Source organism: Corapipo altera, unplaced genomic scaffold, assembly GCF_003945725.1.
Source record: "Corapipo altera isolate COAL_440 unplaced genomic scaffold, ASM394572v1 65, whole genome shotgun sequence".
Classification (NCBI taxonomy): Eukaryota; Metazoa; Chordata; class Aves; order Passeriformes; family Pipridae; genus Corapipo; species Corapipo altera.
In genome coordinates, this window is record NW_020884891.1 from 7792866 (window position 1) to 7807694 (window position 14829).

Here is a 14829-nt window from a genome sequence, read left to right on the forward strand (position 1 = left end):
ACAGTGGCAGCAGCATCCACCACCTCAACACAACTGGCTTCTCCGGAGTTAGTCAGCAACACCTCAATTCTTATCTCATTTGTCTACCAACTAATACTTTGCTGTGCTCTTGAATATGCAGCACAGAAAGGGAAGCTGAATTGCCATGTACTGCACACACATTTTCTTTCCAAGCAGTCAGGTATGCCTAATCAGCAAAAAGCACTTACATTATTTCCAGAAGTTATTAACTGAAATGGGAAACCAGCTTACTGTGATTCCATTACAAAAGAGTTACTGCACTCAGGTGCAGCTGGTATAATAAGTATCAATTGGCTTGAGAGAACTTAACTATGCCAACTAAGGCTTTGTCCCACAACATTCAGTCTTGCAGTTCTCCAGTATTTACAGGATTGCCACACATAAGATCTAATCCCGTAAAAAGAAAGAGAGGTGCTGATCTTCAAGTTCACCCAGATCTTCAGGCCTCAGTGTAAAACAGAAATAGAATGAGATACCAGCTGTATTAATTAGAATATGAAACATTAATTATATGGCATTAAAGGTGTTCAGCACTTTTCAGGATGTAGTTCCTATAACATCAACCAAAGCCGACTCCGAGTTCTCATCAGAATCACTTCTGCCTTTCCCAAGTTTTGCACTTAGATCTCTCAAACAGATATCTTTCTTCTTCAAGCCAATAAAGCTTCAGGCTGAGCTGTCAAACTAACTCCTTGGACTTTCTTCAGGAAATTTTTCCTGTAATTTCCTCATATTTTGTCTCAGAACTTTCTTTCAATATAAATATAGTCAGGCTTTGTTTTTTAGGCCTAAGTACTAAAATTAATTAAAATGCATTTATGTATTTAAAGCTCTATAAAGAATGCTGAAGTACATTATCAACACACCAAGAAACATTTCAAGCACATCAAACACAAGTCCCCCTCATGCAATTGCAACTCTGCTGTCATCCACAAACATACACGCATGCTTCCTTTCATTTTTCAAACACTTTGTGGACAAGGTGAGCTTTACGAGTCATCTGTCACATTTTACTTTGTATGGGAGTCAAAGAAAACCAAGAAAGCAGTAGTGACAAGGTTGGTTAAACACAAAGTGATGAAAAAGTCATTTAGATCACACTCTTTTGGGGCATCTTTCAACGGCATTAGGCAGCAACTACAAGATATATTGTTCAGCTTATGACAAGAAACAATACAAATCCAAATTACCAAACTAAAAGTCAGCAGTGTAAGTGTGACTTGCCTGAGAACATCCAAAAAATACAGCTGTGTGGTGGGTTGACCTTGACTGTATACAAGGTGCACATCAAGGTGCTCTGTCCCTCCTCTCCTCAACAGGACAGGGAGGGGAGAAAACAAGTTGAAAAAAGTTAATGGGTCAAGATAAAGGCAGTTTAATAATGCAAAACCAAAGGCCAGGCATGGAAGCAAAGGAAGACAAAAGATTTATTCTCTACTTTCCATCAGCAGGCAATGTCTGGTCACTTCCTGGGAAGTAGGGCTTCAGCACACGTAGGAGTTACTCTGGAAGACAAATGTCATAACAACAAATGCCTCACACCCCTCATCCTTTCCCTCAGCCTTTATTGCTGAGCAGACATCATAAGGTCAGTTGAGGTCAGCTGTCCCAGCTGTGTCCCCTTCCAAGATCTTGCCCACCTCCACCACATTGGATGAGGTGAGAATGTTGCAGAGACAGCCTTGATGCTGAGGAACACACTGCTCAGCAATAGCCACAGCACTGGTGTGTTACCAACACCTTTCTACCAACACACAGCACAGCCCTATGGGGGCTGCTCTGGGGAAAATTAACTCCCTCTCAACTAAACCCAAGACAATCTCCACCCATTATTCCATATCATTTGTATCATGCTCAGGTCCCACATAATTTAATAGATATACATCTTCTAGCCATGTCATTGCATTTAAATCTCGTTACTTAAATCCCTTCTTACCAACATGTATAACTTGTACTATGTACTTAATCCATCTTTACACCCAATACACAGTTTTATACATTCTCATTAACTAATATCCCCTGCCCTTTAACACTAAACTAATATTCTCATGTTAACCAGCCAAGTGGCTTCTGGTAAATTTTTATCAAATGTTTCTCTGCCCCATTGACTAATGATCACAACATAGTCTTTAGCAGCCCATTATATCTCTCATTCTTTCCAGAGGCTTGTGGGTGATAGAGCATGAGATATACCCCCAAATTGCTATGTTTCTCTGCCCACCAAAGCTGCTCTGTCATTCCCCCCCCTCAGCTGGACAAGGTAGAGAAAATATAATGAAAGACTCATGGGTGGAAATAAGGACTGGGAGATATCACTCATCAATTACCATCCCAGGAAAAACAGACTAGATTTAGGGAAATTAATTTATTACCAATCAAATCAGAGTTTGGTAAGGAAAAATAAAATAAAATCTTAAAACACCTTTCCCACTCCCTTCTTTCTGAGCTTAACCTCACTCCTGCATTCCCTACCTCCTCCCAGCACAGAGGGACAGAGAAGGGGGATTGCAGACAGTTCATCACACCTTGTCTCTGCCGCTCCTTCCTGTGGAGTGGAAGGGCTCCTTACACTCTTCCTCTGATCCAGCCTGGGGTCCCTCCCATGGGAGACAGTTCTTCATCACCTGCTCCACCATAGGTCCTTTCCACAGGGTACAGTACCTCAGGAACAGGTACATGCTTCAACATGGGTCCCCTCCAGGGTCAAAAGTCTTGCCAGCAAACCTTCTCCAGCGCAGACTTCTCTCTCCGCAGGTCATTTTTCATAAAGGCAGCCCACTTTCTCAAGAGTTAGCATCAGTAAGTGCTTTCCCAACCTTCTCATCTGAAGGTGCTGCAGGAATAGGTTCATGTAGGTGTTGCTTCAGGCCAAACACGATTTTTGTAGTGAAGGGAGTGAAGTTGAGGGCTGACTCAATGAAGAGCCCTGCAGCAGAGCAGTGAGACAGCAAGGAGGTCTGTCAGTAACAAAGACAGAAGCACTAAGCACCCACAGAGCCACAGTGAGGTGAGCGGAGGACAAAAGGAAAAAATTATTTGCTCATGGACTACAGTGCCAAGAGGAACCAAAAGATTATTCAGCCAGACATCTGGTGTAAGGCAGGTCACAGATCCAGAGAACATCCCTGCACTGACAGTCTTTACATCTTCAGCTAGAACGTAAACCATCGAGCCTTGATGCAAAGACAGACAGAGAACACAGAAAACCACCACCTACATTGTTTCAAAAGTTAGTTATAAACCCACAGATTTTTAAATTTGTATCTAATTTCTAATCTAAATTTGTCTGGCTTCAGCTTTCAGCCACTTTTGGGGTTTTTTTAGCCCCTTTCCGCTGCACTCTCTATAAGACACTGTAGAAAGCAGTATTTCATCCTCAAACCCCAAAATCAAGACCCTGGGACTGAGTAATTTCATTATCTAATTTATGTCAGTCTCTATCAGTACACCACAGTAAGATCAGAGAACTGCTGGAAGTCTCCCTGTGCAGGAAATAGTTTCCAGACCTCCTGTTGAGGAATCATTGCTGTAACAGCAGAGACAACAGAATTCTAGCAGGAGTGGAATCAGAGATCTCCAGGAAAAAGGGCTCAATCTTGCCTGGGTTTGCACGCTCCCCCTGCACCTGCCGGCACACGGCACTTTGCAAGATCAGTCTGAAAACGCTGAATTCAACAAGTTTAAGTTCATCGGAAGCAATAAAGGCAAACTCTAGCGATCCTTCTCCCTCTGTGTGAGGGAGCGATCCCCCTCGCACTGCCGGCGCTCAGCCGGGGACTGTCAGGCCCCGCTGCCGACCGAGCCGCACAACTTTGATGCCTTAGGCATCGACTTCACCGCAGTCGCTCCGCGCCCTCGAAGGAGCTTTGAAAAAGTTACCACCGGCCCGCGGGAGCGGTCGGTAAGGCCCGAGGGCAGGGCAGGGCAGGGCAGGGCAGGGCAGCAGGGCATCGCCCTGCCCCGAGGCTGCCCCGACGGGGCGGCTCTCCCTGCCCCCCGGGGGAGGCGGCCCGGCCCCTGCGCGGCGAGCGGGGCCCGGCGCGTCCCACCCCCGGCCTTGACGCCACGCGCTAATGAAATGCTAATGCCGGGGCGCGGAGCCGGGCGCTGCCCGCCACCATAAAACCGGGAGCGGCGCGGGGGCCTTGCCCCGCCGCCGGCCCGCAGCCATGCAGAGCGCGGCCCCCGCCGCCCCGCCGGCCCTGCACCTGCTCACCTCCTACTTCATCGACAGCATCCTGGGCCGGGGCCCCGCCGCGGGGCAGCGCGGTGAGGAGCAGCGCGGTGCGGGGCGGGGCGGGCGGCGCGGTGGGCACGGTGAGGGGCGGCGGGGCGCTCCCCGCCCGCCCCGGTAACTCCGCGGTTCTCCCCCGCAGGCGCGGAGCGCTCGGTGCCGCCGCGGCCCGTCCGGGCGCGCAGCCCCGCGGAGGATCCGCCGGCCGAGGGGCGCGGGGGGCGCCCGCCCGGCCCCGAGGCGCCCGGTCCGGTGAAGAGGAAGCAGCGGCGCTACCGCACCACGTTCAGCACCTTCCAGCTGGAGGAGCTGGAGCGCGCCTTCCGCAAGTCGCACTACCCCGACGTGTTCACCAGGTAGCGGGAGGGGCGGGCGGGGGGGGGCCGTGCGGGGCGGCCGCCAGGCTCCGGCGCTAACCGTGTGTGCCCCGCAGAGAGGAGCTGGCCCTGCGCCTGGACCTGACGGAAGCCCGGGTGCAGGTGAGTGACCTGCGCGGCAGTGCCGGGGAGCCCTCCTGGGGGCTGGGGGCGAGCTCAGAGACGCCCCAGGAGCGCTGAGAGCAGGGGGAACACAGGGCGCTGTCCCCGTGCTCAGCCGGGAGAGAAGGGAAGGGAATAGCGGCGGGGCCGGGACCGCGTCCCGTCCGCGCCGGGGGGTGCTGAAGGGACGGGGGAAGGGGCGCGGTACCTCCGCGGCGGGGAAAGGGTTCGGGGGCGCTCCCGGGTTGCGCTTCACACCCGCAGGTGCTGCCGCCTTCGTGGGTCTAAAGGCAGGTACCGTCTCCTGAGTGCTGAAACAGCTTTTTTAAAAAAAATAAATCAGGTGGTTCACAGCAAATGAGGGGTTCTGTGGGGCATCCAAAGTTATTTACCCAGGCTGCAGTGAAGTTTACATCCTCTTCTTGCTCTAACTTAGCTCCATAAAACAGTCACACTTCTAAATGACTGGTTAAAACAAATGAAAGATTAATTTGACATTCATATATGACAGTCAGGCACTGTCCAGAAAAATTTCCTGACTGTGATTGTAACAATGCCTGTAGAGCTTCATCATACAGAGACAGACACTAATGACTTGTAGCCTGCAGTCTGCTTAAACTACAAATAACCCTTAGTAACTTTTCCTGACTCTGTGCACTCCTGCTTAACAATACCTCTTAAGAAGCAGTTTCTTTAGATTCATCTCTTGTATAACCTAGAAATCCTTTTTCATACAGAAACTATAGCCTTAAAAAAATAATAGTTGTTTCAAAAGGTGCGAAGGCTTTTTAAGCTCAAAATGACAATTGCACTAAATTTGGCTTGTTCTGTATATCAGATATTGACTGTTCCAGCACAGCTCTGGGTTTGTGCCTACTTGTGAAAGACTGAGAACTGGTACAGCTGCTCAGTGTGACAGCCCTACTAACTCCTGTAGCTTTGTTACTGTTGATGCCAGATCCGTGTTTGTATACGTTGTCATTACTTCAGTCACTGAATTGGTGATGGTTCACACTAGCTAATGTCTGTAAAATTGTAACTTCTTTAGTTTGTTTTTTTTTAATATGCACCATCTTCAGAAAAGGCCTTAGAAGTATGAATGGTACTTCACAAGTGACGCATCTGAGAATATCTAGATGCACTTTTCATCTCTCTTTTTTGGACTTGGGGGAAATTATGTGCCCTCTCCTCTTCCTACCATCAACAGTCCCTAAAACCTTCAGTCACTGAAATGGCCCAGTCTCTGGCAATTACACATGGTATCTAACAGTGGAAAAGATATGGGTGGAAAGCTGTTAATTTACTGTTACTGTCATATTCCCTTTGTGAGGTACATGCTCTGTAGATCCTGTGAAGGAATGGTGCAGTGGTATATGGCAAAGAGGGACTCTTGTCTCAATGACTCACCAAGAAGAAATTGAAATGTTTATGTTTGATGGAGTAAAAAAGGAATTAACAAGGGAAATAGCAGAGCTGGTGCATCCACAGTGGATGGAAGGAACAGCAGAGAGCTGTTCCTGGCACCTCCTTACCTCCTTAAGATATCACATCTTAACACAAGTCTCCTGGGCACAGAGCACAGAGTCAGCACAGTTGTTTAGGGTGAGCTTGCAGTGCACAGTGCCTCAGCTCCAGTGCATGTGTTCTTATCCTGTGGGAAATGGGGCTTAGCCTGGAGGGAAGGGGATACATAGGAATAGGTACTGTATCAATGGTGATGTACTAAGCAAGCTACCTTAATTCCCAAATGCTTGCCTCATGTCCTGTGCTCGTAATTGCTCTGTAAGGCATCCCATGTGAAGTGAACACTTCCAGTCCTGTCCCACGGTACCTGGCTAAACCAGTTGACATGAAAACTGGTATCTCTTTATTTACTCGAGTGTAAACTGAACAAACTGATCTTACCCAATGCAGCCAGACCATTTCTTCACCTCAGTATGTTTTCAAATTGAGGTTTGCTTCTCTGGGGACAGCCTTCCATCAGCCAGCTGAAACGGGTACCAGGCACAGCATTGTTCCTCCTCTTGCATTTTGAATCTTACATGAAAATGAACAAATAAGAAAAAAAATTGCGTGAACATATGCTCATTTCAGCATCACTTCAAAGAGATCCCCTCACCCAACCCCCATTATTTACTTGTATATGTAATGTACATATACATGTAATGTAGCCCCCATTATTATTTGTACAGAGGAGGGGAGATGGCAGCATTCCTTACCTTGGGAAAGGAGTAGTCGGAGAGTCTGCAAAACCTTTTCATAACCTGGAGCCATGCTGGGGTGCTCTTCAGTAGCATTTGCATCTGTTGTTGCCATTCTGCTTCTCATAATTCATACTGTTAGGATGGGAGGAAACCAAGAAAAAGTTAAAAGAATATGTTATTTTGTTAACGTGAGCAGTAAAACATTCCATGGGTATTTCAGTACCATAAATCGCATCAGTTTTAAAACACGAGCTTACAGATATAATGGATCTGGGGATCCTTGTCATATTTTCTCATTATAACCCTCTTATTCAGCTGCAGCAGAAACAGTTAGACACATCTGTTTCTTTTTAGCGTCATTAGGTATTACATCAATTAAATAGGATACATTTTTAAAGAAAATTACAGCAAGAAAGGTATCAAATTTTACATGCTCACCTTTTCCTTTATGAAAGACCTATATCTCTTGTCAGATATGCTGTAATTGCAAATATAATCTGGGTAATGTTTAGCGTACAATTCAAACTTGATGGTTTAAAACTCATCTTTCAGTAGTAAGTAATGTGGGTTTTTTCCACAGTATTTTATCACTGATGTTACAGTCATACCATAAAAATCTTAAGACTGGTATAGCAGTTTCTGTTATGGTTAGTTTGGCACTTGAGATGTGTCTGAAAACAGAGTAAAGGCAAGTTAAGCCTTTTATTTGAGGCAAAGGAAAACCACTTAACAAAAGGTTCAAGATGACTAATCTGAATGTTAATGACTGTAATGTATGCAGTAGATTTTGAAAGCTGTTTCTCATGTCAGTGTAAGGTATGAGCCATGGATCTGCTCTTCTATTACCACTTGCATTGATGTTTGTAATACTAAGGAACTGAAAGCCAGCCTTTTTCTAAAGGTAATTATTAGATATGTATGCTGGCATTTCCTTCCAGTTTGATAAATAAAAAATCTGAAAGATGACTAAAGTTTGCTTTTAAGCCTGAAATTACCTGTAACATTAAAAAAATTATTTTGTAGTTAGAGTGCACATCTGCACTGCAGTGATCAAATGGATTTGCTTTAGGCAGAGAAAGCAGGAAAGCAGATATCTCATTTTGTGTTAGGCTTCTTTATCAAGAACAGATTGAAGAACAGTGCTAAGATTTAGTAAGGCCATGAACACCTTGGCAGCATTTATCCTTTTTAGGAAAGGCTGTATCTGCATATCTGCAGTGCAAGACAGTTCACTGCCTTTTCAACTGGATTTTATTTTCACAGAAAACACTAACACCTTTGAGTTGATCTTCTGCTATGAGATCTTAGCTAAGCTCCACTTACAAATATTTAGGATTACTGGTTAATAGTGACTTAAAGTCATCTGATCTCAGTAATTGAGTTGGTTTTTTTTCTTACCAGCCCCCTGTGTTGGACTAATACAGACCAAGTGTCCTCCCTGTCACACGGGCACAGCTGCCTGGCGTTTCAGGGGTTCAGATATTCCTTTGTAAGACATCTGACCACTGAAAGCCACGGGCTGCTGGAGAAAGGACCAAAGAATGAGTCAAAGCACTCAAGAATTTTAAGTAACAGCATCACAATTTTGATGTTCTGACTTTTCTGCCCACTGCTTGTGCAGCGAGACAGTTACATATGTAACCCAAGGGATATAAATCCCTCCTCCAGGAGAACAGCAACACACAGTGAAAAGATACTAGATGCACTGAAAGGAGTAGAGTAGTAGTCCTTCAGCTGGCTCCTGAAAACCCCAGAGCGAGTGCTTTGAAGGAGGCAGTTGTTACTGACAGAGGGACACAAAGGTTGGACGTGCTGCAGTGTGCGAAGGGCCTTCCCTCCAAACACACTTCATGTTATTTGAGCACCTGAAGGTAAGTCACATTTCTGGAAATGGTTATATGGCATGTCTGAGATAAAGCAAACAGCGAAACCGGGACCCCCAAAAACCTGATTTTTAGTTGTTATTTAAAACTCTCTGAAAACATTTTTTGGCTGGAATGTAATTGCGGATACGAAAAGAAACTATTGAAAAAGCATGCATCTGTTAAACTTCTGCTTCCAAAGTCATAATACAGGTTTCTGTAGAATTTTACTATTTCAGAAATACCAATATCAGAGGAATAACTAATTTTAGAACATGTTGTAGTTTTTTTGATACTTGAATTTTTGCAGTTTAATTTTATGATTTTAGTTTGCTTTAGTAGCCTTGATAGATTCTTATTAAGAAGTCATCTACATTATTATGGTAAAAGACCCTCATATTTGAAGTTTCCCTTTGCTGTAAATCAGAAGTAAATTTTAGAGAGTCATAATTTTATCCAGGACACAAATTGGCCTTTCAAACAACTCTTCTTCCTTGTGTTACCACTCTCTATTTATCATTATTATTTATAATATTGAACCCTGATTAGTGCATTCAAGTTTTATACATAGGAGGTGCTTGCAAGCAGCTCACTGAATTGCAACAGTAGTTATATACCAGACTGCTGAATGAGATTATGGGCCACAGCTAAAGCCTTTCTTCCAAATCCAGATCCAGTTCAGAATCCACCTCCAGTGGCCTCCACTGCCGAGGGGGCTGGAGGAACCTGAGCTGCTGAGTTACATTTGGATGTTGAGTTCAACATCTTTTGTGTTCACATTTTTGGCATTTTTATATATCCTTGATTTAGAGTCTCTTCCTCACTTTAGAGCTGATACTCTTCACTCCTCTTTGCTGCCATCCTGAGTCTGAACATTCTGCTCAGTGAATGCTAAAGAATAACAGTGTGAAGCCTCAGTTTTCTGATCTGTAGATTCAGTTGACTAAAGTCTTTAAAAGATGTTTAATGGGCTAAAGTAATGACTAGTCAGGCTTGAAGAGGCAACATACTCACCAGTGTACTACACAAACCTAATAGTAGCTAGAGCCCTTTTAGAAACAGCTTGATACCCTGTTCCAATACTGCTTACTAGATTTTCTAGTTTAGTATTGGCTTTCACTACAGTTCAGTTAAACACTTTCATGTGCTGTTTGCATTCACAGTAGATGGCAAAAGTTCTCATTTTCCTTTTGAATTCTCTACATAAAACTGTGTGATGCAGCTACCAAGATAAAAAGCACATGATCTGTTTGGCCTAGTTACTCCTACAGTCATGATTAAGTTGCTTCCTGAGGTATCTGTACAGAAATAGCCACCTCTTGAATGGCTTTGTTGAAGTTTAACTTTCAATAAATAACTTATGAAAGGGAGAATGATAATTTTTAATAACTGCTCATGAGTTTTCTGGTGATAGGTATTACAATGGCTTTAAAACATATGTGAGTAGTCAAATTTACAATACTTGCAAGTGATTTATTTGTTAATAAACCCACTAAGGCATTTATGAATGGATCTTTTGTATTAAAGGAAGGGGGTTTGGGTTTAACAGTAAATATTTTGCCACCTGCATCAATGCATGCAGTAGTATCTGGTAAGACAAGCTACAGAGTAAGTTCATCTAATGCCTTTATAATTTTTTATTGAAGGTCTGGTTCCAAAACAGAAGGGCAAAGTGGAGAAAACGTGAAAAAAATGAAATTCTGGGGACTGTTCCAGGAATCTCCTTAACACACCCACTTGGTCTATTTTTGGATGTTCCACTGAGTCATTCTCCCCTCCTAGATCCCACGTGGAGGTCAATGCCTCTTTCAACATTGGCTGTGCCATCCATGTCTCCAGCTTTTAGTCCTTCAACCTTAGGGCCATTTGGCCTCAACAGCCTTACCTGGACTTCTCTCTTCAGAAATCCTATTTTAAATCCACATTTTGGAAGGTACAGAATCAATTTATTTTTTTTTCTAAATCTCTAAACCGTTAAAAAATGCTGCAATTTTTTTTACTTTCATACTCACATGTTCTCAATAAATGTGTTCCCATGGAGAAATAAACTTAATAAAATGGGTTAGTTCCCATGTAGGATAGCTTGATTAGGAATGGCAAGATTTAGGTTTGTCATGCTAGTAAAAAATTAACATGTAATTGTTTTTTGAAGACCAGTTGTGCATACTTACTGCAGTTTTGGTCTCACTGAACTCTAGTCTTCACACAGACTGCTGTGACCTGGGTGGCTGCAGCTTCATCCTTGTCTCAGGCTAACACAGGTTATACACCATAAAGATGTGGCTGCAGGCAGACATGGTGTGTAGGTGATTTGACAGAATAAAGGTATTTAACATTTCTTCTCAGAAGACTGGGAGCCTGGCTATGTATAGAGACACAGCTCGAGAGAGAGATTGAGAGAGAGAGATTGAGAGAGATCTTCCTGACTCTTACATGTCCTACTAAAAGCCAGCCCATTTCCCTTGGCAGGTGATGTGCTCTCAGCACACAGAACGAGCCCATAGCCAGTCTCCTTTTCTTTCTCTGTAGTCAGACACCCCAGCAATTCATTTTGGCTGAACCTGCTGTCTGGGCTTTCTTGCCTGGCAACCTGAAATTTATCAGCAAAATACTACTGCTGCTCTAGTGTACCCCATAAAATAGGAAAAAAGCATGTGTGTAGTGTATGTGTGCCTGTATACATGTAATAGGTATGTTGATATATAAATATATATATATTTAAAATATAAAAATATTTATAAAAATAGAAGACAGCACTCTTACTGAAACAGGAGCTTGTATGGTAGTTCCACATTAACAGACAAACAAATGCTGCTTTTCACATGGAATCAGTTGATCTGAACAAATTGGCTGCATAAACAGCCATATAAATTGGTCTTTTTATGAGATGGTTTATTGCTTTCAGAGAACAGGCTGATCTGCAGCATCCCAGGTTTGTTTAGAAAGGATTTAGCATGAGGAGTTAAGCAAATGCTTGTCTAGGTATCTGCATACCATGTCTGATCATCTCTTTTTCATTTTATTTAAAAGTGTTTTGGTTTTTTATTTAGGGTGGGGTTTTCTGGTTGGTTTTGGTTTGGTTTGTTTTTTTTAAAGGCAAGAGACTATGTTGCAAAATCAAGCTAAAACAAAATGTACACGTGGAAGAAACTGGAAATTTTGGCACATTTTTTTCCAATACTTTGGGTGGGGGAAGCTGCAACTCAGTAAGTACTTGTTCTCCAAAACAATTCTTAATTTGGATAATATTGACTTCTTTCAAATACAGGTTTCTCAATGCTTTAAATCCTCTCGTGACAACAGCTTCAGTACTAATGAAAGCTCCTGGACCCCCGTCAGACCCTGCTCTTACTGCCTTCACTGATCCAGCAGCAGTTGAAAGGAAAACGTCAAGCATTGCAGCACTAAGACTCAAAGCGAAAGAACATTCAGCACAAATCCCTCAATTAAACCTCATCTCCAGTCTTACAAACACTAACAAAGAACTTTGTTAGGAGCTCTCCCACAGACTACAACCACGGAGGGGGAAGTGAATGCCTTCTCCAATAAGTAGCTCTCGTTAGAGAGACACGTTTAAAAAAAAAGAAAACACACACACGCAGAGCTGTAGTTCCTGTATCTTCAGAGGAATAACCCTGCTAAAGATGGTTTTCCTTCATTACAACATTAAATCAGGTAGTAAGTTGGCTTGCATAATTTCTCACACTGCAGAAACAGGAACTATCTCTTCTTTGTAAATCAGCCCAACATGAATCTGAAGCTTTGAAATCACCAGACTCACCAGATGCTAGTCCAAAGGTTCCAAATTGTTTGTAGAAATAACCAGTTTTCTAAGCAATTCTTAACTTACTTCTCAGGAGGAACTCTTACGTGCACTACTTGAGATGTAAGAATCTGTACACAGTTATTAACTTGGAGACCATGCTTCATGTTGAAGTGCAAATGCCAGTGAAATATTGCATTCTAGACAGACTTAGCAGGAAAAAGATGGGGACTGTTTTCAGTATGGCCTTTTGATTCAGAACTAGGTTTGTACAAAGAATACCTTGTTTTGAATTTTTAAAAAGAGTTTGCTTTATGTTCAGGGTGGCAATGTTTTAGTAGTTAAAAAAGTTTAACCTTTGTATATGAAAACTGTATCTGTGGAAGTGGATTATCAGTGTGCAGTAAATTGTGTGTAGTTCTCCGTGTATGTACATACTTGTCAATCAGTAGCTCAGAGCTGTAAATATGAAGTTGCTGAATACTTATAGCAAGATTTCTGGCACATCTCTAGCTGAGACCAGTAAGTTAACAGATTACTTGTACGTTTTGAGACATTTCATGCCTTGAGTAGGTTCAGAATTTAAGTGAAAACTAAATGTGAAGTGTTAAATTCTTCCTTGGACTGATGCTGGAATGAGTGAAAACTGAGTCTTTACTGAGCAAGTGTCTACAGTCTTCAAAATCCTGGATTCCTCTCTGGCCTCAAGACAGGTCGTTTTAAAGTCTTTGCTGAATTTCTCCATCCAGGACATGGGACTGAGAACAACTCTCTACAGGTCTGATGCTTTAGTGTGAAGTGAGGATAAGTAGTATCCTCCTTTTGCAGCTTTCTCCCCTACCTCACAGGGCTGTTGTGAGGACTGATTAAACAAACATGACACTGTGCAAATGGCAGAGTTATAGAAGTGCTAATTGTTGCTTAGCAGTTACAAAAGAAAGGCCAATAGCTGGTTGCACATGGAGATCATCTTTCCCACATCTCTAGCTGAGGTCCAAGCAAGCTCTGTTTCTGTGGGTCGATGGGACAGCATAGAACTCCTCCATTGGTGCTGCCTCATTCCTCAAAACCATCCTCAAATACATTTACACTGAAAAGATTTTGTATATTTTAGAACTTGTGTCTCCAGGCAGCTCTGGGACTATTCTTAAGACTGCAGGTTGAGGTGCAGAGCTCCAGCTACCTCACTGCTGCTTCTGGAGACTCTGCTGAGCTTGTACTTGGGTATGTGACAGAGAAGGCAGTTTGCTGGATCAGACAGATCAGTTTTCCATTTCCTCTGAAATACTCATTTCTTGGGCTGCTCTTGAGTCACAACCTACCAAAACAGTGGAAGTATTTCTGGGTTTGTAGACCTCACAGGTAGGAGAAGGTGCTGGCATTTCACTGTTAGGAAAAGCCAGCTTCCCACCCGAGTAGCACTAAAGCTGTGCTGTGCATGGAGCAGCAGGAGGCTGGGGAAGTGATGTAACCAGGACCTCTCACACAAAGTGTGTTTCTTCCACAACAGCTATTTGCTTCCACCAGTCCACTCTCATGGCCCAGGCTGCCAACTGGCAGCACAACACAGTATCCATTCAAGCACTGAGTTTGTTCCAAATTAACCTTTTAAGTAGGTTAATGGCTTGAAAACTGTCATTACACAACTCCTGTTCTGTACAAGCTTCTGTGGCATCTTTCCTTACCACCAGTGTCTGGCTCTTGCAATGCAAAGAGATTCTGCAGGAAAGGAGACTCTCACTGTTTCATTTAAAGTGGCAGAAACTGTCCTGCATTTGCCATGAGTCACTGAGAAAAGAACTCTGCAATAATAATAAAACTCAGGTATTTTTGCCAAATTCCTAGACAAAATTCACTGGAAGCAGCATGTGAAAAATAACAGCTGAAGGTTGTTTTAATACATTGCATGAAATAGTAGGTCCTATATAATCACTAAAATCTTCATTACTGACTACAGGGCACAGAGATCACACTCAGGCATGTGAGTGGATCAAATTCACAAGCTAAATTTCAGCAGTTAACATCCAAGATAACTTTCATCTATCAACAAAATTTTTCCAATAGCTAGGGATAGAAATAATTTCAGGGACAGCAATTAAACACACAGCTGCAAAGTAACTTCACTCATGTGCATAACAGCTCCTGCCAGAGCTGGGAGCTGCTACCTCCACCCAGCACACACAGCCACTGCAACACCACTGGGAACTGCAGGGCTGGACAGCAGGGCTGGCTCCTAAACCCTTGGCAGTTTTGACTGGTTGTTGCT

At 43.4% G+C, this 14829-nt stretch overlaps 1 protein-coding gene across 1 annotated transcript; it reads left to right on the forward strand.

Annotated features, from left to right (window-relative positions):
- The first annotated feature begins 4190 nt into the window (after window positions 1–4190).
- On the forward strand, window positions 4191–13465 carry ESX1 (ESX homeobox 1). Its single transcript, XM_027645146.1, has 5 exons — window positions 4191–4290; window positions 4398–4611; window positions 4689–4734; window positions 10447–10733; window positions 12069–13465. Exons 1-5 carry the CDS (start codon window positions 4191–4193, stop codon window positions 12292–12294), a joined length of 873 nt encoding a protein of 290 aa, XP_027500947.1. The 3' UTR covers window positions 12295–13465.
- The last annotated feature ends 1364 nt before the right edge of the window (window positions 13466–14829 follow it).